The sequence below is a fragment of the Pestalotiopsis fici genome (genome assembly GCF_000516985.1).
Source record: "Pestalotiopsis fici W106-1 unplaced genomic scaffold PFICI_Scf_4, whole genome shotgun sequence".
NCBI lineage: Eukaryota > Fungi > Ascomycota > Sordariomycetes > Amphisphaeriales > Sporocadaceae > Pestalotiopsis > Pestalotiopsis fici.
The window spans coordinates 3,579,687-3,604,662 of record NW_006917094.1 but is presented as its reverse complement, the minus strand read 5'-3'; the positions used below and the strand labels follow the sequence as shown (position 1 = coordinate 3,604,662).

Below are 24,976 nucleotides of genomic sequence, written 5' to 3'. Positions count from 1 at the left end.
CCATAACGACTATGCGGGTTCTTTCAACGTGAGAGGATAAGACTATTGAGTATTACCCCTATCCAATGTGGGTGCCGGATGACCTCGGAATACTGTGTAGTTTACTACAAACCACGCAGCCAGAGTGGTGCTAGTATACGCGAGGAGTAAACTGTCATGCGACCGTTTCTTCCACATCTTATAGGAGAAATCGGGATTATATTCAAGCCACTGAATCAAACACAGTTCAACCTGTATCAAGCTCGCACAGGGACTTATTTGTAACTGATTAACGATGGTATCATTAGGGTATTAGAGTACAGTCTGCTTTGGCGTCGATCGAGTTCCTTCCGCTCAGACAACCCTCCACAAAAGACTCTTTAAAGTAATCCGACAATGTACTATGCCTACGCTGTGATCCCAGTATAAGGGCTTGCACAACGTAGGGTCGGCACGACTAAACGTTCGACGGGACATCCCAGTTCGAAAGTTAAGTCGCGAAGAGTCGTTTGACTGACGAAAACGAACGCAGGTATCGCATTTCTCGCAACACGCCTGTCTCTTCCTTGGTATATCCTCCACCCCCAATACTAACACCCCCAAGTCTGCTCCATGGCGACTTATGCGTTGGCCTTGCGAGCCTTGCGGGCGGCGCACTATAGACAGGACCTGTTAGCTGCAATTTCTGATTGGATTGTAGAGAATATGGCTCTAGTTCGCGGTCCCTAAGGAGATACCCATGCGCAGTACGGTCGCAGATTGAGATCATACAACTGCAGAGCAACACGGAAATCATAACGCGAGGGAAAGACTCACCTTCTTGTGGATGAAAAGTGCGATCAGACCGACAGCGACGACGAAAACGATGGCGAAAACAACGACGACACCGGCCTCCTTGGCGGCCCAGTTCTCGCGCTTGGCGATGTGGGTGAAGGTGTCGCGAGCGACGATGGCAGTGTTGATGGCAGGCATTTTGAGTCTAGGCAAGATCCAGAGTTAGAACCAGAGTTACAATAGGCGCAACGTGAGGATGATGGCTGAGTTTCATGTAGAAACAGGCGACATGTGCACCATCGAGCAGCAATTGCCCATTGTCATGAATTGGGGAAAAAGCCGCAGCAGACGAGCTATCGTCAGTTACGAGCTGGGTCCGGAGTCACCGGTCAAGACTCCAATGGCTCTGAAAGGAAGAATTGCGAGGGCCTCTGTAGGAGTGGACGTGCTTCGCGACCAATTGAAGGTGTATCGAGGACAATATAGGAATTCCGGCATACCTTTTTATTGAAGGCGAACCTGTAGGTTTGAAGGAAATCGGATTATAAACAAGAAAGAGAAGCTAGTCGCGTGGGTTTCTCTTCTGGGAGCTAGGCTCTGGTTTATAGGATGATCAGACTCAGGTTGACGAACAACACACGCCTAGAACAGGATCTCTGGAGGATTGAGCGGGAGGAAGATGGGCTTCGTTCAAGACGGGCGTGCTAGAGGAGAAAAGAAGGGAAGAAGGGTGAATGTCTCGGCAGGCGAAGCAGAATATGTACTGCCGGCTGCAGTGTACGTATTATGGGCAAAGGTAGCTAGCGAAGTGGAGACTGCCCACGGTCAAGGACTCAAGGTGCAGCACTACCTTAGTCAAGCCGCGCAGAGACGAAAGAAAAAACGAGAGTGACGAGAGGGAGTGAGGAAAAAAAAGCTTGGCTACGGCGGGAAGGCGGCAACAGGGCCCCCAGGCCACCAGCCCAAGCAAGCCCAGTGGGCAACCTAGCAACCTCTGTTGTGTATGTGTGGATGTATGTGCGCGCATGTACTCTTTTTTTTTCTCTCTCACCAAGTTGTTGCTAGGTCACATAATAGTCTCGTCTCTCGCTCGCTTCTTCGGTCTGCGCGAATTTTCCCACACTCGCCCAGGTTTGCAAGCAAGCACCAGCCCAGTCGAACAATAGAAAATCCATGGCAGGGATTTGCTAGATCGGCGAGTGGGTTTTGCTCTCAGGATGTCATGGGTCAGCGAAATAATGAAGGCGGCGGGAATTTGAGCCTGGAGCCCCCGGAGATAAACATCACACTGGGACGGGGTATTGGTACGCAGCTGATGCAGGTACTAGATGAGAGATATTCCCAATGCCCGTCATAACATAGGTAAGATATGTGTTGGTGAGTGGATAACAATGTGGTACAGTACACAGCAGTAGTCATGTAATCAGGTAGTAGGTAGGAATGTAGCCCATCAACAACATGGGAAAAACGATTAAACAGTAATAGCCTAATGGCAGTACGACTTACAATATTAGAGACAAAAAAAGAGCGCGCGACCTGTGCGTCTACACGTAGGTAGCTTACCTAGCTCTAGGTCAGAGGAGGGTCGGTGAGGTGCGAACAGTGCGAATGAGGCTTCGCGAGGAGGAATTCAAGAAAGCAAGAACTCGAGACGAGGAAGAGAGAGACAGGGTGGTTTTCTGGTCCGAGTGGTGAGGGTCGCCAATATTATTACCTGTGGAAGGATCAATTCTCGTTGTTCAAAGAGGCAGACACTGACTGGACAGTACCGTCGAGATTGCGGAGTACCTTTGATGTTTATCGACAGGTGGATTCTGCTCGGGATCCATGTCCTGATGACGCTACATTTATTAGTTGGGGCAGCATTGCGATCCAAGCTTAGTGCTCTCGGGTCGGCTGGCGGTACCTGAACTCGCTCGATCAAGAAGCCTGTCCAGCGGGTACCCATGAACCTGATAGTGCCTTGGATGGATCCTTAATGTAGGTTCCTCTCAGGGCGCTCGGGGATGCCAGGCATGACCCCGTCCACCTCCGAGGTATTCCTCTTTTCAGATTTTTCTCTCTCTCTCTCACTGTTTTGCTATGGGCAGGCATTCAAGGAGGCCGATTGGCGAGTTTTCTCCCGCTTGGAGATTCCTACATTAGATAGAACACTTTAGGAGGTGTGTACTACACAATTCGTCTTGCCTCAAAGTGCTTGTGGGTTATGTATGCATTGGCGGGAGCTCTGCATGAACTAGCGAGCGACAGATCGCGGGATTTATCTGTTCGTTTTCTCTCTTTTCTTCACTTATATCTGACTTTGCCGCCAATTCCCTCCCCACCACCGTAGGCCTGGAGCGTGAGGAACTGACACGACAAGTCTCTTCGGTGAGGGCTCCTGAGTCGAGTTTCTCGGCATCGTCTTGGATGATGTCTGGCGATACAAGCCGACCCGGCCTATCAAGCTGCGTACTACTACTACATTGACCTCGTCGCCTATCAAGCACGTCACAGCGTCTGCCAGTGCTGCACAAGGCGCACAAGCACCTGCATCGCCAAGCAAAAACAATCGAGCCAAAAGCCCCCACATCAAATGTCATTCGGGGGGTCAGTTCTCTGAGTGCCGGACTTGGCTGTGGTGGCTGCTTTGCTTGGCTTTTTGCCTTACCACCACTTGGGCCGATGGCTTTGGCTTTTGACCAATGGGATGCAACTAGGACACCTGACCTTTGCACCACCTACAATTCGCTCTTCGTGGACGCCGGCCACTGCTGAGCAAAGCTCGTTGGTGCCCCAGGTTTTTTTTCTGCCCATCGACCCAATCCCCAGTCTTGGCAACGTCGATGCTTCATGGTTGTCTTGCTCAAATGTTTTGAAACATCCAGCAAGATCTCATTTGTGAAACCCCGTATAGATCTTCTTCTTGTTCTTACTATCAGGGTATGAGTAAGGTAGAAGAGGATCCTGTTTACTTTTTCCCTGAAAGCACTAATTCATTCTGCTTACCCAGCACCATGCAGCAGCACAGCTGTGCTGATTTTTATGAAGGACCCTCCCTCATAGCAAAGCTAAACAGTGCGCTTGGTGTCGAAAGATGGAGGTGCGCATTACTCCACGACCGCACCATTTTTCACCTATCAGACCAGAGGACAAGACAAGCATAACCTTTGGGGAATCAACTCGAGCCGCGAAACCATAAGTTGTAATGTCATTGCATTGGAAGCGCATTTAATAGGTATCCCTCCTCAAATGCTTCTTCGTGGTTCTCGTTTCTCCTTCCGTGTATCGGCATATCTACACACCTCACACACTACACGAACTGGGCTCGCTCAAATCGCAAAACGCTCGCTCCGCTTCATTCACCTCACCGCCTCTCACAGCTTAGCTTCCTCCTTGACCGTTCCAATCTTCAGCTTCGGCCCGTACTTTTCGAGGACATTCTTCCCGTGGTATTTCCAGAACTGCTTCGTCGAGTCCTTTCCGGCCATGCGCTTGAGGATCTTGGAGCCGCCTGGGTGCTCGTCGATGAACTCTGTACGGGGGGGAGCAGGACATTAGCAATCCCATCATTTGGTGGACAGCGAGCGAGCGATCATGGGGCCAGACAACAACCCCGGATGCCGATGCGCAGATATTCCAACTCACTTGTAACGTCGTAGACACCGTCGTCGACAATGATGTAAATGCCGTCAGCCTCGGTCTTGTGATCCGCGACCTCCTTCTTTGAAAATGACTTGGACATGATGGTCTGCGCTGGCTGGCTCTTTCAGTCTAGTTTATGTTTATGTATGATGCAAAGTATGTTGCCAAAATCGCTGAAAGAATGCAGTCTCCAGAAATGAAGGTCTACTCTATCGCAGGTTTGTATTGCTCGAGGCTAGAAATGGGTCACCGGTGTTTTCGAGGCAGGTTCACCTGAACTTGTACGAGGACGACTCATGGAGAAGAAGACCTCGGCACGAAACCCGACAGGGATCCGTCGTGGTCGCCCCGCGTCATTCTGGGCTCACCCCAACTTCCTGAAATCCTCGCTAGCTAATCACGGCGCTTCTTGCTCGCACCCTAGACCCGAGGTGCAATTGTAATCAGTATGCTGCGAGCGGCTTGTCACGGACTGTATACTACTGTCAATGTCTCTACACTCGAACCCCGGTCATGTGCCAATTCAAGGGTTATATCGATTAAAGGTGAATCATCTCGGTGAAAAGAGTTACTGCTTGAGATTTACGAATTACACACACTATTTACTCCATGGCTATGCAAAAAGGTTTGAACCCATATCAATGACCCGTAACTCCCAATAATGGCAGATGAAATTCCTCATTGCCCCGGTTCATTTGACCTCTATACTCTTGCACGTGCTTCAAATGCTAAGTCTCCGCTGAATATGCAGACACGATTGACCAAAAGAAAGGGATATCACTCCAGCCTGTAGCCCTGACTCATTGCCTGCCTGAACATGTCTGCCCAATTGGCTGTGCCCTGACAATCACTCTCGTACCTCTTCTCCATGGCTTTTGGAAGCCATTCCTTGATCTTTTCTATTCTGTTGTTATTCTAATGAGACTAGTCAGTAAATTATATTCGTAGAGTTGGCATGGTTTCACTCACAGAAGGATGTGTGCTCATCCACTCTGGCGGCGACCCTTGACTGTGCGCCTCCATCCTCTGCCAAAACGTCAAGGCGGCTTCCGGATCATAACATGCTTCGGCCATCATCATGAGTCCAATATAATCTGCCTCGGACTCTTGTCTGCGGCCCATTGGTCGGGAAAAGAGGAGGTCTAGCAACGTGCCACCAAAGAGCTGCGTGCCCAGCAGAGCGCCACCCCACAGGGCCGTCAGCAACACGACGCTGCCCAGCAGGATATTGACTCCAATCTGCCCGCTCATGCGCTCGCCAATGTGCTCGGCGAGGTTGTGCGCAATCTCGTGGCCCAGGACGGCAGCCAGGCCGTCCTCGGTGCGCGCAATGGGGATGATGCCGCTAAAGACAAAGACCTTGCCGCCGGGCAGCACAAAGGCGTTGGCTTGGTTGGGGTCGTCAATGACGCGCACCTCCCACGCCGAGTCCTCCATGCCGCTGACGGGTATGAGCCGCCGCATGACGCGCTTCACCATTTGCGTGCGCGGGTCCCAGTCGCTCAGGAAGCGCCCGCCCTGTCGCTCCACGTCGTAGATAATGCGCTTGTATTGTTCGCCCGACACGGCCTCGACGGTCGATGGCGAGTAGCAGTTGAACCGCCGCCGTCCGCTCACGGGGACCGTTTGTAGGTTCCACATGTAAAAGGCCACGGCGCCGAGCATGGCCACCACAATCACCGTGTGCGTCGAGGGCGAGCGCGCGACTCTCCGCATCCCGCTATTCGTAAAGAGCGGCTTTGCGTTCCGGAGCGCCTCGTTGGGGTCGTGTCGTTGCCATTGCTGTCGCGCCGTGTGGAAGAACGTTCGGGCTGGTTGCTGTGATATGCGCGGGTAGACGGGAACGGATCGCCTCGGTATCCTAGGCAGAGACCAAAGTCGCTGCGGTCTCGTGGATATGTGTATACCTCGTGTGCCGCTCGGAATAGGTTTCGTTACCAGGGACAGCCCGAGGCCGAGTTTCGCAAGAGAACTCATCGTGGTGCTGTGTGAAGTTGTATCATTAAATTTCTGTGGGGGCTTGCTGTAGCAAATGATGGGAAACACTGGATTTGCGCAGAAACGTGTAAAGCCACTTGAGAAATTTGTCACGAATACATCCCTGCCCCGTTGTGTCTAAAGCAAAGACTTGCTTTTTGGGTGGTCGTGACAACGTTCCTCGCCCTTGAATGGAAGGAAGCCTGTGAAGAACAAAATGGTAAGACGCCGAATCAATGTAAGCCGTCGGACAAGCTGTCACCGATGAGCTATCTCTAGGTGTGCAGCGGGTATGAGCTCATACCCCCCATAACTCCGTCCCACCCTGCCGAAACTGCTGTTCGCCTTTGTCATACAAACACCTGCCTACCGCCTGTGGGGGTATATCATACCGCAACTCTTCACTGGGGCTTATTACCGTATCGGGAGGATTATAGAATTTTGCACTGATGGTGATTCTCATATCTACCTCAAGAGAAACTCAACCATGACACGCAGCGACAATCATTTCATGATATTTTGCCATTCCGTCTTGTCTCCAGTACCTAGGAAATACTATCAAGACCTCACAGATACCCATGAATTGTCTTTGCCTAATACCATTTTCTCGGCTGCGTCTGCTGCCTTTTGGCAACCGCATGTCATGTTTCCAATGGATATTCCTTCTTCATGATCCAACAGTGTACTTCTCCCTCGACAAGATGCTCAGGCTGAGACTGGGTCCTAAAATCGGCATCTTCGGCACTCGGCTCGCCCCCAAACCCAACAAGCAGCAACTTTGCGCCCTCAAAGCCGCTCTGCACCCCTCCGAGGCCTTGTATCTTGGTCATGTCGGCATCCATCTGGTCGCGGAACCTCTCGTAGCTCCCTTCGTTCTCGTTGACCTTTTCGCACCGCAATTTGATGGCAATAACTGCCTGGTCGTTTTCGCGCGGCTCAATCAGAATGTCGAGCTCCTCGTCGCTGTCTTCGAAGAAGTCGGACATGCTGTGGACCACGAGACATTGCGAGCCGAGAGCCTCTTCGAGAGCCATGAAGAGCTCATAGCGTGCCCACTTCTCCCATTGTGCCCCTACCCAGAAGCTTTCGATCCTTTGGTGGCTCGATGAGAGCCAAGTCTTGATGACGTGCACCACAAGTGTCTCTGGGGAGGCCGAAGATGCTGACATAGTACACCGCTTTGATATGATATTTGAATGTGTCTGTAGTGTTTGTAGGGAGTGAGAGTTGTAGAGGTTGGTAACAATATTTCTCTTGCGGCGTGGTCTTATATTCACGTTGGTAAAGAATCATGTATATACATGATAGCTTGGAATGTGTCAACTAGACTAGCGTGTCTCTAGACCCTGCATCATTCCAATGACATCGTCCGTCCACTGTCCAGAAAATAGAGGGTCAATATCATAGTCTTCTGGGCTGCAAAGTTGGAATTGAGCAAGTTTGTTTTGTCAATTTCGGCTTCATTTATAGAGTTGCGTTTCGGGCTTGACTGGGATTCCGGCTTTCATCGATTCCGGCCGACCTACACAACGCGACGAATAAGATTGTATCAACACGATGAACGCTCATTTAGTGCATCACTTTTATTTATCCTCCGAAAGCATGGATATGTCAAGTCCGTAAGATGGAAAAGGTTTCCGGGAAACTATGTGAAAAACTTGTAACCATTCTGCAGGTGTGCCTTGGGGTCAGTTGACAAGAACCTTGATGTAGCCATCTATAAAGCAATGTAGTTCCCCCGCTGCCCAAGATACAATTTCTGTAATATCCGCACATCGCAAAGAAAACCAGAGAAGATGTATCCATCCCGTACCAGCCTGTTAAAAGGACTATTTCCCCCATATTTTCCTGCACCATCAATATGAAAGAGCCGCTTTGCGAATTTCACTGCTTCTCCAGGCTTCCCACCGAGATCCAGCTCTCGATCTGGGAAGCTTGGAGAGAGGATGCTCCTCCAGTCCGCCATCACTTCATGCTCGGTGCGTCCGGCACGGAATACGTCGCGTTCGACTGTGGTACCCAATCTTGGATGTCTGCAGAGGCTGCCTTGGGCGATCATGTAGATCCCATATATCACCAGATCCGCTTCACCAACAAGATCAACTTTGCTCAACCCACGATATCCCGTGGTGCCATGTTCCCCTACGCTCAGAGTTATTTTGACGACCCCGGCGCCGATTATGCCGGAGATTACTGTCGAACAGCACATGCCTGGGTCAACTTTGAGAAGGACATTTTCTTCATTGATGATATTCGTCTCGAATCCCGAGAAAGACTGCATTTGCTGTCGCGCGATGTCCATCGTCAACAACCGGCAACATTCCAAGGCAACCATTGGGCTACCAAGATACAAAGACTTGCCTTTTACGTCAATATAGCAGGGCCGGCAAAAGCTTGGGTACACTGGGACAAAACAGATATTATCACTCTAGCGAATATGTCCTCGTTAAAGGAGATAATTTTGGTAATCCGATGCAAAGGTTGTTGTTACTTTTATGGCGATGAGGCGGACTCGTGTGGTTTCATTCAAAAGATCGACAGACAAGACAACTCACCAGCCTCTCCCAAGTTTTTTTGTAAATGGTATCATGAATGCATCACGGCGAGCTTGGGGCCCTGGAGTCCCTTGAAGCCCCTTTGCACGACCTTGGCCAAACGTGCACATGAACTGGAAGTCGAGGTGGCAAGGTGCCTTGCTAGGGCAGGCAGGTCTACTGTCGAGGTCAAGGTCGTGACCGATGGCGTAGATAAACATGCATATATCGTCAAGGAGAGTAGACAATGAGTTGTGGATCTTGCATGGCGTCATATGTGGTGTAGAAGAATGTAGACCAGTGATAAGAAACATGTCCGACTAGACTGTAGCGTCTGCTGACCCGAGAGCTTCAGAATTGACTCTGTTCTTCCCCAAAAAACTACTACCATAAAGTCTTGAGTGGTTCCAACTCGTCTATTGACATGGGTTGACTGATTCTGACGCTTTCAGACTCGCCCACATGTGCCATGTACTCTTCTTCTTCACGTTATATGAACAGCGACATCGTGACCGTCGTAAGAGACGCTTGAACAATGCTTATGAAGTGCCAACCTGCATGAACACCATCAAAACAGCGGCATAACTGTCAGAAGAATTAGCGAGAAGGCTCATCATGGATTATTTGAAGTAAACCTTACGCCGCTGTGGCTCCCAAAGCCTCGAAAGGCTTGGCCACCATGAGGAATGACATGACGAGAAGAAAGACGGAGTTGAAGACGGTGATCACCACCAACTTTGATACGGGTGAATCGAGATATTTCAAGATCCACAAGGGAGTAATCAACATGATGACACCGACGGTGACAATAATGCCAGATGCAAAATTGTTGAGCCTCTTCTCGGAGTAATATTGGATACTCTGATCGTTGCATTCCGAGTCATGTTCCTTTCTTTTCCTCCAGATTGAAAGGGTGCTGAGGTAATTGGACTTAACAATCAAACGGCGCACATTTGTTTTATTCTCGGGCACTAGTCTGACGAGGTCGTCCTTCCTTTCTAAGTATCGAAATTCTTGTTTTTCTATAGCCACAAATTGATGGTTTTCATGCCATTTCTGGAGCTGTTTGATGTCATGGGCCGGAGCAGGTGCCAGTTTCCGTAAATCAGATTGCTGAAGTAGCCAGTCGTCTATGGATTCAGTTAAATGAACATCAAACAAGCCCTGGACACTCACTATATCTCTTCAGAGCAACCGCAATCTTCTCCAGAAGTTCAGAACGATTCTGGAGATCGCCTCTAAAGGTGCCATTATCCAGATCCTGCGTCGCCTGTCTGCTGTAAAAGTCGTCTAGCTTCTCAAGCTGCGTCTCCAACTCAACTACCTTGTCTTGGAGGAGCAGTGCTACCCTGGCGTTCAGAACATCAAACCTACGCAGAATCAGAAAGTCGTCCAAAGAGACTACACCAGAATACGCTCCATAACCAGCATATTTCCATGGCTTCCGCTGGAAATCTTCTCGTGTAATATCAACAGGTACTTGCTTCGGTCCTGGCTCGCTCATATTGTGATCAAGCACTCCCAACTGCTACGTGTATAACTTTTGGTTGAGAACAGTCTTTGAATATTTGTTTTTAGATATTTTTCTGACACGTTAACGGCCCACAACAATATGTTGTGTCATTGAAAAACAGGAAAGGCGTGACAGTCTAATTATGTCGTTGAGAAGTGAGGTGAGGAAGGCTGAGCATGGACGTTGGGCTGACTCACTGGGATCCCAACGGCTTACCACCCACTAAACTGAGAAGTTGATAATCCATAAGCAAACTGGCCACATCTTCAAGATTGATCAACAAGATCTTTCTGAAGAAAAAAAAAAAAGAAAAAGAAAAAAGACCAAAAACTTCTCTTGTCGTGGTGCTTGGCTGAGCTGAGTGAACCATGGAGATGAATCCAAAGTCTTGCAACGAAAACTCTAGCTTACCACCCTCTTCTCACTCGGATGATAGCACGAGATCTTCCAAGACAGTCCAGGTCGGTGTAGACGACAATACGGCAGATTAAGCTCCAGAAGCCACCATAGATCTTCGCAGAGCATATGTACATCGCCCTGTGTCCATGTCAAGAAGTAGATCCCGATCCAGAAGTCGCATGGGTGTTTCAACCGTAGGGATAGCCGCTCTTGCTCAAGTTCGTCCCAGAAATCCTTCATCTATCTCCGTCCATTTCGAATATTTCAAACCACGAGTCCAAGAAGCAGACACGCTCGATCAATATGACGATACATCACGACCTGCGGACAACAGAAATAGCGCCGACCAAGATGCAGCGCCAAAGAAACATAAGCCAGCCCTGTTGGAACGAGTGATTAACTCTGTCAAGAGGGGACTGAAACGAGCACTACGTAGCAGAGTTCAGAAAGATGTACAAGAATCATCATAGGTATTTAGAGAGGAAGACGACAGTCCAGCCAGCAGGTGTTGGGAAATTGGTATGTTTGAGAACCCGACGATCACGAGGAGCAGACACTTCTAATACAAAGAATGTATTAAGTCAGCATAATACGCCAGATAAAGTGTCGGGCTGAGCATGATAGTACATCGAAACGTTTCAAAACATAGATTCATATGGAATTCGTCTTTGTGATGGCCCCATAAGAGTTGCAAATAAGCAATGAATGGAATTCTCAGTTTCCATCCCAACAACATGACAGTTCTCCAAAGCACGAAAGGGGACCGCTTTGGTCATTTCGAAAGCGACGTATCCAGTGCTCGAGCTTGCCGCCGATTTAGGAAATGCAAAAGCCTCTGTTTCTTGTGCTGCCTATAAATTTAGACACGGCCGATGGACATGATCTTCCATAAAGGGCCGAATATAGGGCAGAGAGTAAAAGGGAAAAAAAAAAAAAAAGAACCACGTCGGCCACAACGGTGAGCAGATTGAGGCCCCTCCACCCAGCTTTATTATTACGATCATTTCCCAACAAGACTAATACATGGACAAGTCATAAGTATGGTCTGAGACCAAGAGGTGTATATCGACAAATGAAGCCGACTTAGGAGGTGTATTGGGTCCCCGGTCCCGCCCCGAGTCAGGCCGGACATCCACCCCTAGCCTATCGGTCCGGATCTCGCGCAGCTGGCTGCCAGGTGCGCGGCTATGCTATCGTAGATAATCTATGTGATGTCGTCACCAACGCCGGCCGCAGGCCAGATCCGATATCGAAATCATAGATTGTCACCTAGCTTGCGCATCCTCTGTTCTAGCCTCATCCTCAATCCCTTTATATACAAATTAGCCGCCGCTCCCATTATTTCGCGAGGAATTGAAGAAGGCATGGGAACTCGCTCTCACTGAAAAGAAAGAAACCAATCACGCATGAGCTAGCCATTCGGGATGAGGGATGCCAGTCCGCTGCTCTTCCCTCCCCACGGGCGTTCGCCTGGCCCTCCTCAACCGTTCTTCCACCTCCCGGCAACATCATCAGAAGCAGGGCTTCCACACGACCTCGCACCTCCGCCATGATGCGGCCGCAATTGACAGTTCGAGGAATCATTACGAGACCTTGAACCTCGCGCCCGGCGCCTCCCCGGCCGAGATCAAAAAGTACGTTTTTCCCTTTACTCCTCCTAGACTCAATGCCCCAAACGCAACCCGGCCAAGTATATTTGTAGAAAGGAAACCCCACGCTGATACGTCCCGCCCAAACAAACAGATCCTTCTACAGCCTCTCCAAGACCCACCACCCGGACCTCAACCGAGCCGACCCAAGCTCCTCGAAGCGCTTCATGCGCATCTCCGAGGCCTACGGCACGCTGTCCTCGCAAGAAAAGCGCGCCAAGTACGACCGCGACGTCTTGGGCCTGCACCGCGGCGTCTCGGCAGGCCATCCCAGCGGCTCCTTTTCCTCGACCAACCCGGCCGGCGGCCGACCCGCCACCGGCCTGTCGCGTCGCCGTACCGCGTTCCGGGGCCCGCCCCCGAGCTTCTATCGCAGCGGCGGCTGGGGCGCCCACGAGGCCAAGCGCAGCGCCGCCCAGGAGGAGAGCACCGGTGGTGCGTCATCTGGCAAGGGGCGTACCCGGGACCATCACAATGATGGCTCCTGGATCAACGAGAATGCTGGCAGCGCCGGCTTCGGCTTTGGTGCCGGGGGCATGGGTCCGGGACAGGACCCATTTGGCCACCGAGGCGATGTGCCGCATTTTGACCGCGAGAGTCACGAGAAGACGCAGCGCAACACCGAAGAACATCGAACGCGCAGCTGGCGCCTGCGGATGGGTGGCCGGGATCGCATTGAGATAGAAACCGACAGAGGCCCAACAGGCATGTTTTTCGTCATTGGCGGAGTGCTGTTGATCAGTTTTATGGGGCCTTACTTCTTCAGTCGGTCCTGGGCAGATCGAGGAAAGAAGAAAGGGACCGCAAGGTCATGAGAATTAGCTACCTGTTAGGGCACACATTTTGCAGCATACGTATTTGAGGATACCCAATGGATTTGACCAGTTTATCATAAACACAGTTGCATAATCAAGATGAATCGTCATAATCACCAGAACCTCATTGCGCGCCGCAGATGAATACAATGCCTCTTTGGAACGGTCTAATCTACATTCGAGAGGAAATATTTTTTCGCCAGAATGCAGATCTAACATGCTTTATGTGATACACATATGGGAGGTTTACAAAAGGGGGTATTGCCGACTTGTGCCCAGGTACTGTCTAGCTCCCCAGACTCCATGAAAAAAGCCCCTTTCTCGAAACTCGTAACATCATTCATCCCATCCAATTTAACCCTCAAAGGTGAAGCTGACACCAACCTTGTGGGTGGCCTGGTCAAGCTTCTGGGTGTCGAAAGAGCCACCGAGACCCAGGGTGACACCAGGGCGGAGGAGGACGTTGTAGGCGACAGCGGCAACACCACGGTCGTTGATCTTGGCCTGATTTCACTTTGTCAGCAGGAAGGAAGTGGTGGGGGATCATGTTTCTTTAGAACAAACCTTGGCGAAAGAGACGGGGTCCAGGCGGTACTTGCTGGCGACCTCGAGGCCAACAGCGTTGCCAGTCTTGGAGTTCCAGGTAGCCTTGGCACCAGCCTCAACCTGGCTGTTGACCTTGTGGTAGTACGAGGCAGCGAAGGTGCTCAGGTTGTCGGTGGCAGTGATGGAGGAGGTGTAGCCACGGCCAACGTAGCCGAGGGCAGCGCTGTAGCCGGTGAGAGCACCCTTCTGGACGTCAAAGCCAGCAGAGGCACCAGCGAGGAAACCCTCGTGGCCGACAACGGCATCGACGTTAGCGACGGGGCCCTTAAGGAGGTCGAAGAAGGCACGGCCGTGGAAGATGTTCTGCTTGAAGTGCAGGTTGAGCTTGGCACCGCGGGCCTGGTTGGTGGGCAGGAAGCTGAAGACACCCTCAGCCTTCAGGCCCTTGGCGATGCTGTCAGCCAGCTCAACCTTGGACTCGAGGGCGTTGGCAGTGTTCCAGGTCTGGGTAAGGGTAAGACCTAAGTGGTGGAACGAGGTTAGCACTGTCGCTGGATGAGAATTGCTGAGAATGATGGCAAGATTCAGCGGATAGTCGCGAGGGCCTGGCACGATGATGCGCCCAAGCGAGACCGAGAACGAGGGCGGTTTCTTCCTCGATCTTTTATGTCTCGGTATCTTGTCCTTGCTGGAAACTGAATTTGATGATGAGGATGAGGATCCTTGTGTGGGTGATTTACCGAGCGACTTGTCCGAGTACTTTCCCTCCAGCTGTATGCAGTAGACGAGGCAATGGTCAGCCTTTTGACTCAATCACGGTAGGGGGATGATGGAAGAGCAGCAGCATGCCATCAGTCAATTGAGAGGAAAGCAATTGCAGTCATCCCGGAATTGACTAATGGCCATGCGCTGGGGGAATGGATCAACTTACAGCGCCAGAGGTGTGCTTGTCGTGGCTGCTCTTTCCAGTCACCTTGAAAGCAACATTGTTGGGAGTGTTGCTCTTGACCTCAATGGTACCAGCAGAGAGGTGGTAGAAGTCCTTGTTCAACAACTAATAGGCAGGTTAAGAATTGTCAGTTTGATACAAAAGATGGCCAAATATGAAGAATAGATGCAGCCTCTGCTGCATCTCTCAAAGTTCTTCGCGATAGCCTCATGCGGGAAATTTCTGTTGCTGCAGATCCAGACGCGAGGAAACCGTTGGGGGTGGTGTGGATGGCCAAGCTTAGAGCTCAATGGTGCAGCAGCAGCAGCAGCTGGCGGCCGGGACAGAATAGAAAACTCACGTCGTTGGCGGACTTGGAAATGTCAGAGAAGGCGGGAACAGACATGTTGGGCGAGTTGTTTGGATGGGAGGGATGTGATTAGAGTTGGGAGAAAGGCAATTCGAGTTTATGGAATAGGGAGAAAAAGAATCTGGTGTCAACAGAGACGAAGAGAGACTTTCTGGCGGTTCTGGATGATGAAATTTGTTTTCTTTGGCGGCCGCGGGTAGCAGCGAGTCGGGACGCTGTCAAGTGACGATTGGGTTCCAGCTACCAGTTAGGTCTAGCGCCGTCTGGGGGCTTTCTTAGGGAAACTCCACCGCCGCAGCAGAACTGTCGGCTGTCAGGGCGAATTGCAGTCCAGGCGACGATCATGTGCACCAATCAAGCGCGTCTGGCTGGCCCAAAGGGAAATTACCGGGAGGGCGGTCGATTCATGCAGGATGGGCATTTCTGCTTCGAATTCCCAGTCTAGGTAGCCGACTAGCCAAAGCTGCATAGTCTTGCCTATGTTACCATGAAGAGACGCATTATTGCTCCATGTATGTATGCCCATTCAATCTGTTGGGGGTAGCACAAGAGCAGAAGGAGAATTGATGGGGGGGAAAGCATAAGCAATGGACTCGAGTGCTCCTCTCCTGAGTTACCTAGTATACAGAGGAGCTATCGCGTTGTGGCCTGGTTGGGATCAATTATGCATATTGCTCACATGGCAAACAGGGGTCTGATGTTTATATAATGTCACTCATTCCTGGACTGCCTATACTTTGGGTAACAAAGCATAATTGACCATGTATCATCGGCTATTCCACCAAGTCTCGCACCATTTTCCACCTACATGACAAAGCTTTATTTTCAGCTTAAAAAAAAAAGATCATAAACAATCCCGTCCCAAATCACACAAGAAGAGCATATTGAAACGACACTCGGTCATAATCCACACAGTTCCAGGCCTTCATTATGTTCCATTTGAATGTCTTCATGGTATTGATTGATTCATGATTTCCCAGCTTAAAAGAAGCCTCCCACATCGCCTTAAAAAAATAACCCAGATGTGGTATCTACTTTTCTATGCCAAACATTGTCTCTTCACCAGGTATTTCTCTGGTTCTATATTCTCTATGCAGCGTTGTCGTACTTGGCCTGGTGGGTGGAGATGGCTCTTCCACTGGGGTCGCTCTGTTGCGACCAGGTTGGCGTCCATCTCATGACTGTGGAGGCGCAGTGAGGAGGGAAGTGCTCGTCGAACATGGTGCGGTACCAGTATGCCTCCTTGGTGTCGGGGATATCGTCACCCCACTCAGGCTTGGGGTTCTTCATCATCTCGTCCGTCACGTTCATCTCAGCGTTGTCCTTGAGAGCATCGATCCATCCGTATCCGACACCGTCCGAGAACTGCTCCTTCTGTCTCCAGAGGATCTCATCGGGCAGGTAAGGCGCCTCGCCGGGCTCGTCCGAGGTGTCAAAGGCCTTGCGCAGAATGTACTTCTCAATACGATCCTTGGTGATCATCTTCTCGGCAGGGTCGATGTTCATGCAAGTCTCCAGGAACTAATAGTAGAAAGGTTGTCAGCAAAGCTTACACATGCAGGAAGTCGGGTGAGGGGATTGTGATCCTACCTCCTTGTCCAGGAACGGCACGCGAGCCTCAAGACCCCAGGCAGATGTCGATTTGTTGGCACGGAGGCAGTCTGCCAGGTGCAGGTTCTTAACACGGCGCACCGTCTCCTCGTGGAATTCCTTCTTGTCAGGGGCGGCGTGGAAGTACAAGTATCCACCAAAGATCTCGTCACTTCCCTCGCCACTGAGCACCATCTTGATGCCCATAGCCTTGATCTTGCGAGAGAGCAGGTACATGGGCGTCGAGGCACGAATTGTGGTAACATCGTAGGTCTCGAGGTGGTAGATGACATCGGAGAGGGCGTTGAGACCGTCCTCGATGGTAAAGGTCATCACGTGGTGCTTAGTTCCGAGGAACTTGGCGACCTTTAGGGCAGCCTCGTTATCGGGCGAGCCAGGCAGACCGATCGAGAAGGAGTTGAGTTGCGGGAGGTAGGTGACGGTCGAAAGATCGTTGTGGTCGTCGATTCCAACCAGACCCTCGCCCTTGTCGGCATCTTCCTCTGCGGTCTCGCCGTTCTGGGCAGCCTGAGCCTGAGCCAGAGCCTTCATTCTCAGAGTCTCTCTCTGGGCGATGGAGGCCACGAGAGAAGAGTCAAGACCACCAGACAGGAGGACACCATATGGCACCTCAGCCATGAGTCGCTTCCGCACGGATTTCTCCAGGGAAGTGCGGATGGCCTTGAGGTCCAAAGGAGTCTCCGGGATTTTGGAACCGTCCCACCAGGAAGGTTGGAAATACCGGTGGGTCTCGCCAGTCTTGGAGTCGTAGACATGACCAGGAGGGAAGGCCCGGATCTTGTCGCAGACAGAGTGCAAGCACTTCAGCTCAGAGGCAAAGTATACCGAGTTGTCGTTCTTGCTGTCCCAGCCCTGGTAAAAGGTGGTGATTCCGATGGGATCGCGGGCCGCGATTGTCCGGTCGAGCTTCTTGTCGTACAACATGAAGGAGAACATGCCATCCAGGTATTTGGGAGCGTCGAGGCCATACTCCATGTACAGAGGAATGATGACCTCGCAGTCCGAATGTGTCTTGAAGTGGTAGGGAGTCTTCAAGTTCTTTCGGATCAGTCTGTGATTGTAAATTTCGCCGTTGACGGCTAGGATGATGGTGTCATCCTCGTTGGTGAGCGGCTGAGCACCAGACTCTGAAAAAGGTGAGCGTTAGTAAAAAAAGGTGGCCAGACAAGCACATGGCTATGCGAGTATAAATGGAAGAAGCTGTCCAACTTACCAACACCGACAATGCTGAGACGCTCATGGCACAGGACTAGATTCACGCCATGTTAGTTTTACCGTCACGCGGGAAAGTATCGCGGCAAGGATAATTCGACGTACTTGTGTTGTTGGAAATGAAGTTTCCACCTATAAATCATGAACTGTCAACGCGTGTCCCTTTTGTCGGCAAGACCGCATATAGGTTTTTGTATAATGTTGTTGACTCACTCCAATCGGGGCCTCTGTGGCGGATCCTATGAGACAGAAAAGTGTCAAAGTCAAAATCGCCAATGGTATACAAGAGTGGATGGAACACTTACTGCTTTGCCAGTCGCAGAGCAGTCGGCTTGAATTTCTGCACGTCGGGGTGGCTGCGCGCAAGCAAGTCAATCAGCTTTGAGGATCTTTTCCAATCGCGAACCAGGTAAATGTGATTATGGCGGGGTCGCGCAACTGCCCCTCCAAAAAACTGAATTGGGCGGCGGACTGCGCAAGCGAGAATTGGGCGATTCCGAATGCGCTCGACGGCTTTTGCTTGGTTGCTTGTAACTTACTGATGGCACCCGAAAAGACCACACATTTTGTCGGTTTAAAACGAGAGCTTGTTTGAAAAATAGAAAATAAAAAATGACAAGAAGCAAAATTGTCCTACAGGATCTGAGCTCTGTGACGAAATCTACGAACCACAATGTATGGAACAGAAAGGTGGGAGGGAGGAAGAGCCGAGTCAATGGGAGAAAAAAAGTTCTGGATCTACTCGAAATTTAGCGGACAACTAGATCCAGCAAAAGGGCACAGGACCAGGGGTTGGGGGAAACAGTCATCAGTCAACAGGTGTGATTCATAGCTTGACCTCTTTTTTTCCCTTTGAATATTCTGGGACCCGTTGAAACTAGCTGACGCCGTCATAATTGCGGCCTTTGCAGTCGTGTGCGGGTGTCTTGGACTCTTGGGTCCCCATATCTCGCAGTGCCGATCTCGGCTGATGACTGGTTATTGGGGTAGAGAATTGACTGTTTTGCTTGACAATTTCGAGACGGGAAAAGATTTGGGTTGGGGACCTGGACTTGGGACCCTGCCAACGACTAAGGTACTAGCCGGCCAACGGTACCTAATGTATCATAGGCGGTTCCGGACGGAACATACACTGATAAGGGACCTGTACTCCAATTTCTTTTCGTATGCACGAGGTAGATTTGACCGCCAATATCGGGCGTATGTTTGCATGCGAAACCTCAACCTCGGATGCTTATCGCACCTTGAAAGACAGAGAGCGAGAGCCAGAGGGGGGGACGCAATGAATTGGCCAACATCCTTGAGGGAGCCAATGTCGAGCATGTCCATGTAGAGTTTGACATCATGCCATTCTATCCTTTTTTCTCTTCTTGCCTCCCAGTTTAGACGGGGTGATATTTTGCTGCCGCATACATCTATACCTAGGCAGTATACTCATTGCCTGAAGATCGCGGGGCACTACGATACGCACATACAATTGATACTGATGTTCGAGGTCCGGGACCTCAAGCTTAACGTGGGGCAGATGTTCTTCCATTTTGCGGCTCCTCTTACGTATAGAAATGGTGGGAAAAACTGTTCGCAGTATTGCGCGTACGCCAGAGAGCACCTTCAAAGAGATATGTGATCACAATTTTGCCAGCAAACGAAATCTTCAAGTAGTCACCGATTGTCAAAGTCTTCCGAAGGGAAAAGTAAATCATCTATGCCAGACTCCGTTCCGTAACTGAGATGCATGAAGCCACGGAAACACCAGTACTCGTCTGTCCAGATATGAAGCATGGTGAAATGCTGTCTGCAAAAGAACCCAGTGATGCCATCGCAAGTGGTATACGCCTTCCTGAACGCCATTTCCTCATGTCATTTTTTGTCCTCGTGCTCTCAAATATCTCGCTTGCCACCGGCGTCTTCGTGAAAATGTTGACAAATTAGCTAGCCAAAAGCTGGCTGCGGATTTAGGGCGCATTCTCTCTGACAACGCGTCTGACACGTCGTTCGTATTCCACCTTGTCCTTCTTAAACAGATTGTAGGCCTCGGCTTGTGCAGGCGACTCGGGGTTGGGGTTGTCAAGAAGATCCTGGACGCCGAGCGCAATCTGCTTCACCGTGATGGCCGGCTTCCAGCCCTCCTCTTCGTTCAGAATCGATAGGCAGACGGTGCCGGACGGGTAGACGTTCGGGTGGAACAAGGGAGGTGTGAACTTGCCTGTGGAAGAGACAATAACACATTAGCTCTCGTGACTGGCGACTGCGCGCAAACGTGTGCGCATGGGAATGTTGGAATAGGGTAGGAACTTACACTTGGGAGGCTTCGTGGGGTATTCTGGACAGGAAATCAATCAGCACCGAGGACCATAATCAGAGGCAACGCCCTATGACTTACCATCGGGGAAAGTCATGGTCATCTTGAACAGGCCACCCTCCCACATGGTCTTCTCCTTGCCCGGGATGCCGCACTCCCATGTCTTCAAATCCATGACGCCATCTGCCCGCTTGACAGGTCGGGCCCAGAAGCCGAAAGGGTGATCCTTTCGCCATTGCTTCCTAGAGTGTCGCATGTTAGTAATTATGTACGCAGCGCAAATCGTGAACCGGCAAGAAAGAGTTGCGCACAACTCGCGACATGGACATACCTCTCCTCGGCGAGGCGCATATTGCAGAGAGCCATGATGACTGCTTGTTGGAATGTAAAAGCTTTGCGAGATGTTGTTGTTGTCGGCGGGTCAAGCTGGGGAAAGAATGGGGGAAATATAAAAAGAACGAAGGCGACGAGGCTGAGTTATGAGGTTGACCAATCCCAAAGCTGGGCGCAGATTCACAGGCTCTCGTGGAAACTTCTGGGTGAGCTTGGGTAATAAGGTGGGATGCAGTTTGTCTAGACGTTCGGGACTGACTACTAATCTCAGTCACGTCAAGATTTCCGCAGCAAGCGAAGGGGCGGCAGGACAAAGAGTCGGACAGAGAAAGAAGGAAAGAGGTGACTGTTCTTGTTTTTGTACTGGCCTTTGGTCCGTTATACTGGATGAGTGAAGAACTTCACAGAGGCGTTCGACGGCGAGAAGCTTTTCACGATTCACCCAGGATAAACGGCGCGTTGCCCACAAACTGGAGCTGCGTTTTGGCGCAATGGTGGACACCAAAGAAGGTACGGTGGCTCACGGGTGTAATCGCCGGGCCACTTAGGGGAGGTCCTAGCTGCCACGCCCAAATTTTATGTTTCCGTTAGGCAGCGCTACAGGTAAGTTCAGGGCCGGATTTTTCGGGGAAAGCGCGCTAAAGCCAGTCCCTGCTGCCCTGTCCGTTGTGGAGGGCGGGAAGGGACAGGGGGTCCCTGATACATATTTCATCATTCGATCATCCAGTTTTCAGAGTCCCTCCCCATTAACTGTACATAGCTAACCACCTAAATGTGCCAGAGCAGTATTAAAGTCAAATTGTGATTCAACAAGATAAAGACTTTATCCGAACCCATCTCTAAGAGAGCATGCCTAAGGTTTGTATGCAATCGGAATCATTCCAGAACCCAGTCGCTGTAAGATAAACCCTAACAGAAACCATGCTGGTACTGGGGATTACTGCATTCAGACATTATATTATCAATGAAAGTACCTACATTATGCTCCCATCAAGCGATACGATTCCCTAGCACCATCTTGTGAACAATATAATAATCATGCTTACTGGATATACTGTCTAGGCATTGATTATCATGCAGATTTCTGAATGTGGTTCTTGGACTCTCGAATATGGCAAAGCTGAACACCTGACTCGACCCCATTCTCATTATAACTGCTTTGGAAAGTTGTATGATCCGCGTCTTGATCCTCCGCGAGTGGCTATACTCACACAAAACTCTCCAGCAGCTTTGGTAGCAAATACTGATTGTTATACTCCCACAAAATGGTGGTGAAATCAGCCGCCCAAGCACCACCAGTATAGAAGGTGGATCGACGTCCCTGGAGCGCATACAGCTGTTTGTAAAAGCCCGACTGCAACTTTTCGACTGGAACGTGAGGGTGAATACCAATGTGCGCCGCAAATGCAGGAAATTCCAGAGGCTGACTTTGGGTATCCGCCACGGTTCCGGCGGCAGCCAACTTCTCAAATGCCGCCTGTGCCAGAGCTTGCGCTTGTTTCTCATCGTAATGATCCGTTCCTGTCGCCAATACCCGGAAGTTCGAGTCACCTAGATACTCAAAACGCCCTATAAATGGTGTTTGAGGCAGCTCGAGCCAATTGTCAGGGACGACCGAACTTGGGTAGTTGACAATCGAGTAGTTCACCGGAAGAGAGGGATGATTGGCGATACCGGCAAACACTGCGCCAATACCCCATGTGGCAAAGATGTCTTGCTCGGTTTGATCGAGATCAAAAGTAGCCAAGTTCTCTGCCGTGGGCGAAGAAGATATCAAGAGCCGCTTTGCCTTGATTAATGTCTTCTTACCCTCGCTATCCTGGACAAGAACTTGGACGCTGTCGTTGGTCCTTTGAGACTCTACGACAGTGCTGCGAAAGAGCACGTCGTTGCCCAACAGTGCGGCGATATTGTCGTACAAGTCTTGGTTCCTCTTTGTAGTGGGCACCCATGAGTTTTTCTGGCCCAGAAATGTTCGTACTATAGGGGCACCGAATGCTTGCATCACGTACAAGGTGAGTTCATCAACGATGTTCCCGAGTCCCAGCCCAGTGACCTGAAAGACTCGCGGCACAATTGCTTCGAGCCCATATTTTGTGACAAATTCGCCAAAAGATAGAAGCAGATCTTCGGGCGCATTGGTCTCTGGAAAATTCACATATGAGGGCAGAATAAGGTCCTCATACTGCTCGCATATCTCCAAGTACTTTTGCAGGCCTGCTGTCACATTGGCAGACGGCGGCGCTTCATAGCCGTCTAGAACCTCTCCTGTCTGAAAGTCGGCATATGTCGTCGTCAAGGTGGGCCGGACTGGCGTCTGAAGCGAAATATTGAATCGCGTAAAGAATTCTTCGGCACCGCCATACTCGGTGTAGGAGTTTACACCATAGTCGTAAGGATTCCCAGATACTGGGTCGATATAAGTCTCGACATGGCCACCCTTGGCAGGAGGGGTAAGCAGTTAGCTGGACATTCTGCGCACAAGATATGGATCCATGATTGATTTTACCAAGTCCTCTTGCTTTTCAACAATAACTATACTCTTGCCATAGTCTTCTCGTAACCGGACTGCTGCATGTGCTCCTGAGGCGCCGCCACCAATTATCACCACATCCTTCTCAATGATAGCATATGTTGCATTTCCGGAGCTGGTCACGGATGCCACATGCTGGATCTGTACGAAAAATGACAAAACAACCACGTATAGACCGTATGGGGTGTGCATCTTGAACATTGGAGTGCAACGGCGGAGACTCCTGATATGATGCAAAAGCAAGATCGCAAGTAGGAGTGAAATGAGAGTAGACAATTGCCGTAGGAAGTGTGACCTTTTTATGCGATTAGTATGGGCTGACGAGCCTCCCCGCCCTGTCATGGTGTGACTGGATGGGGTTGCGTTCTAATGAGCTGTCATGATATGATTAATTTATCCCTCCAGGTCTCTCCCAGTGCCATGTCAAGACTGATGGGCGTATACGCAATTGCGTATTGGCAGCTGTTGATTCTTTATATTTGGTGATTCTAGATATAGGTCATTTGGAATTAGATATGAATACGGAATTCTCAAGTTACATACAGCTTTCAGGTATGAGAAGTACGCGCAAAACCTTCAATGGAAATACATTGCGAACGAAAGCTGCTGCACTCATTTCTGTAAGAGAGTCGCTGTGCATTGCTGCAATGCGACCCAAGAGAGACAGCCGAACCAATCAATTGTATGTCCAACTCCAGATCCTAGTTGGTATTGTTTTGTCTTGGCATTGTATCTGACATTATAATTTGGCGACTGGGCCATCATACTACTCCTCATTTATGATGTTACGCGAGCTACAAGTATATAGCTACTCGGACAATCACTACACTATAATTATAGAAACATCAACTTTCTTTTTTCTCGTTTTGTGCAACTATTGCTATTATACCTTACTTATACCCTGTACTCGGAACGTCTGTTGATGCGACACAAACCGCAAAAAAAAAATAGACCATGTTTCCACTTGCGTGTCACTCTGGAAGCGAAAATATGTAGTCCATTTATCATAAAAGCATATCCAATTCATTATATATACGAAAAGACGTTTATTCGCTCTGATCAAACCAGAGGTGTCTATAGTACTTGTGCAACAATCAAATCGCTGTCGCTTCGGGCGGTAAGCGAAAACTTTACTCTACTCTACAACGTACACCAACAAAACACCGACTGGTTACTAGATTATGATACCAGCTTCATGTGGCGAAAACATTCCCAGAAGACTTACATTGGGCAGCATTAATCCAGGCTTGACGCAGAAGTTCAAAGACAACGCGTCATGGACTTTCTCAAACGTAAATAAATCATCTTGTCTGTAAATACCTTGAATTTGACGGCATGAAAAGAAACCGGCTCTCGGTCTTAAGAAACAATACAGTCAGCACTAATTGATTGTTTCTACAATACCTTTAAGATGGAACCAAATACACTCGAATAGGGCCATCATATCACCAGCTTTCTACCTAGATACCTAGCAAGCACACATGTATTTAGTGCCGATCTAGTGATACCAGCGATCCAATCCAGCGCCAGCTCGAGTTGCAAGAGCGATTCCAAATATACACATGGTACTGGGGGTAGTAATCGGGCTGTGCAATTACTCGTGATCCTTTTTTCCTTTCTTTCCCCCCAGGGCTATTGTTGTCTCGTATAAAAAGAAGTAAGCATAACATAGCCCGGATCACACACGCAAACTTGATTCTTCCTGTCGTTGGACATGCTGCGTTGCGAACTCTCTCCACCCCCTTGTAAAAACAAAGTGGATTGTAATCTGTACACATCGGCCACTTTTCCGATCTCGTTCTACCGTCGCTTTTTTTGCGTCCCGGGACAGCGGCAAGGTCCCTGGATCTCGCTCCATTATTATGTGGCGGCGCCCA

At 50.1% G+C, this 24,976-nt stretch overlaps 10 protein-coding genes across 10 annotated transcripts; 2 read left to right on the top strand and 8 right to left on the bottom strand.

Annotated features, from left to right (window-relative positions):
- Nucleotides 1–4,109: 4,109 nt before the first annotated feature.
- Nucleotides 4,110–4,477, bottom strand: PFICI_07089 (cytochrome b5; the record flags this gene model as incomplete). Its single annotated transcript, XM_007835670.1, has 2 exons — nt 4,110–4,267; nt 4,381–4,477. The coding sequence occupies 2 exons, from the start codon at nt 4,475–4,477 to the stop codon at nt 4,110–4,112; spliced, it is 255 nt and encodes an 84-aa protein (XP_007833861.1).
- A 677-nt stretch (nt 4,478–5,154) lies between these two features.
- On the bottom strand, nt 5,155–6,354 carry PFICI_07088 (uncharacterized protein; the record flags this gene model as incomplete). The annotated part of the gene is made up of 2 exons (XM_007835669.1): nt 5,155–5,292; nt 5,347–6,354. The coding sequence occupies 2 exons, from the start codon at nt 6,352–6,354 to the stop codon at nt 5,155–5,157; spliced, it is 1,146 nt and encodes a 381-aa protein (XP_007833860.1).
- A 641-nt stretch (nt 6,355–6,995) lies between these two features.
- Nucleotides 6,996–7,523, bottom strand: PFICI_07087 (uncharacterized protein; the record flags this gene model as incomplete). Its single annotated transcript, XM_007835668.1, has 1 exon — nt 6,996–7,523. One exon carries the CDS (start codon nt 7,521–7,523, stop codon nt 6,996–6,998), a length of 528 nt encoding a protein of 175 aa, XP_007833859.1.
- Nucleotides 7,524–8,215: 692 nt separating this feature from the next.
- PFICI_07086 (uncharacterized protein) lies at nt 8,216–9,139 on the top strand (the record flags this gene model as incomplete). The annotated part of the gene is made up of 1 exon (XM_007835667.1): nt 8,216–9,139. One exon carries the CDS (start codon nt 8,216–8,218, stop codon nt 9,137–9,139), a length of 924 nt encoding a protein of 307 aa, XP_007833858.1.
- A 288-nt stretch (nt 9,140–9,427) lies between these two features.
- On the bottom strand, nt 9,428–10,392 carry PFICI_07085 (uncharacterized protein; the record flags this gene model as incomplete). The annotated part of the gene is made up of 3 exons (XM_007835666.1): nt 9,428–9,473; nt 9,529–10,018; nt 10,065–10,392. 3 exons carry the CDS (start codon nt 10,390–10,392, stop codon nt 9,428–9,430), a joined length of 864 nt encoding a protein of 287 aa, XP_007833857.1.
- A 1,839-nt stretch (nt 10,393–12,231) lies between these two features.
- Nucleotides 12,232–13,264, top strand: PFICI_07084 (uncharacterized protein; the record flags this gene model as incomplete). The annotated part of the gene is made up of 2 exons (XM_007835665.1): nt 12,232–12,434; nt 12,544–13,264. 2 exons carry the CDS (start codon nt 12,232–12,234, stop codon nt 13,262–13,264), a joined length of 924 nt encoding a protein of 307 aa, XP_007833856.1.
- A 354-nt stretch (nt 13,265–13,618) lies between these two features.
- Nucleotides 13,619–15,144, bottom strand: PFICI_07083 (Mitochondrial outer membrane protein porin; the record flags this gene model as incomplete). The annotated part of the gene is made up of 4 exons (XM_007835664.1): nt 13,619–13,768; nt 13,829–14,581; nt 14,742–14,864; nt 15,100–15,144. 4 exons carry the CDS (start codon nt 15,142–15,144, stop codon nt 13,619–13,621), a joined length of 1,071 nt encoding a protein of 356 aa, XP_007833855.1.
- Nucleotides 15,145–16,197: 1,053 nt separating this feature from the next.
- On the bottom strand, nt 16,198–18,496 carry PFICI_07082 (Asparagine synthetase; the record flags this gene model as incomplete). Its single annotated transcript, XM_007835663.1, has 7 exons — nt 16,198–16,629; nt 16,699–17,846; nt 17,933–17,968; nt 18,037–18,063; nt 18,145–18,170; nt 18,237–18,287; nt 18,471–18,496. The coding sequence occupies 7 exons, from the start codon at nt 18,494–18,496 to the stop codon at nt 16,198–16,200; spliced, it is 1,746 nt and encodes a 581-aa protein (XP_007833854.1).
- A 1,390-nt stretch (nt 18,497–19,886) lies between these two features.
- On the bottom strand, nt 19,887–20,599 carry PFICI_07081 (SUMO-conjugating enzyme ubc9; the record flags this gene model as incomplete). The annotated part of the gene is made up of 4 exons (XM_007835662.1): nt 19,887–20,137; nt 20,231–20,254; nt 20,315–20,475; nt 20,565–20,599. The coding sequence occupies 4 exons, from the start codon at nt 20,597–20,599 to the stop codon at nt 19,887–19,889; spliced, it is 471 nt and encodes a 156-aa protein (XP_007833853.1).
- A 1,174-nt stretch (nt 20,600–21,773) lies between these two features.
- On the bottom strand, nt 21,774–23,291 carry PFICI_07080 (uncharacterized protein; the record flags this gene model as incomplete). Its single annotated transcript, XM_007835661.1, has 2 exons — nt 21,774–23,006; nt 23,076–23,291. 2 exons carry the CDS (start codon nt 23,289–23,291, stop codon nt 21,774–21,776), a joined length of 1,449 nt encoding a protein of 482 aa, XP_007833852.1.
- Nucleotides 23,292–24,976: the final 1,685 nt, after the last annotated feature.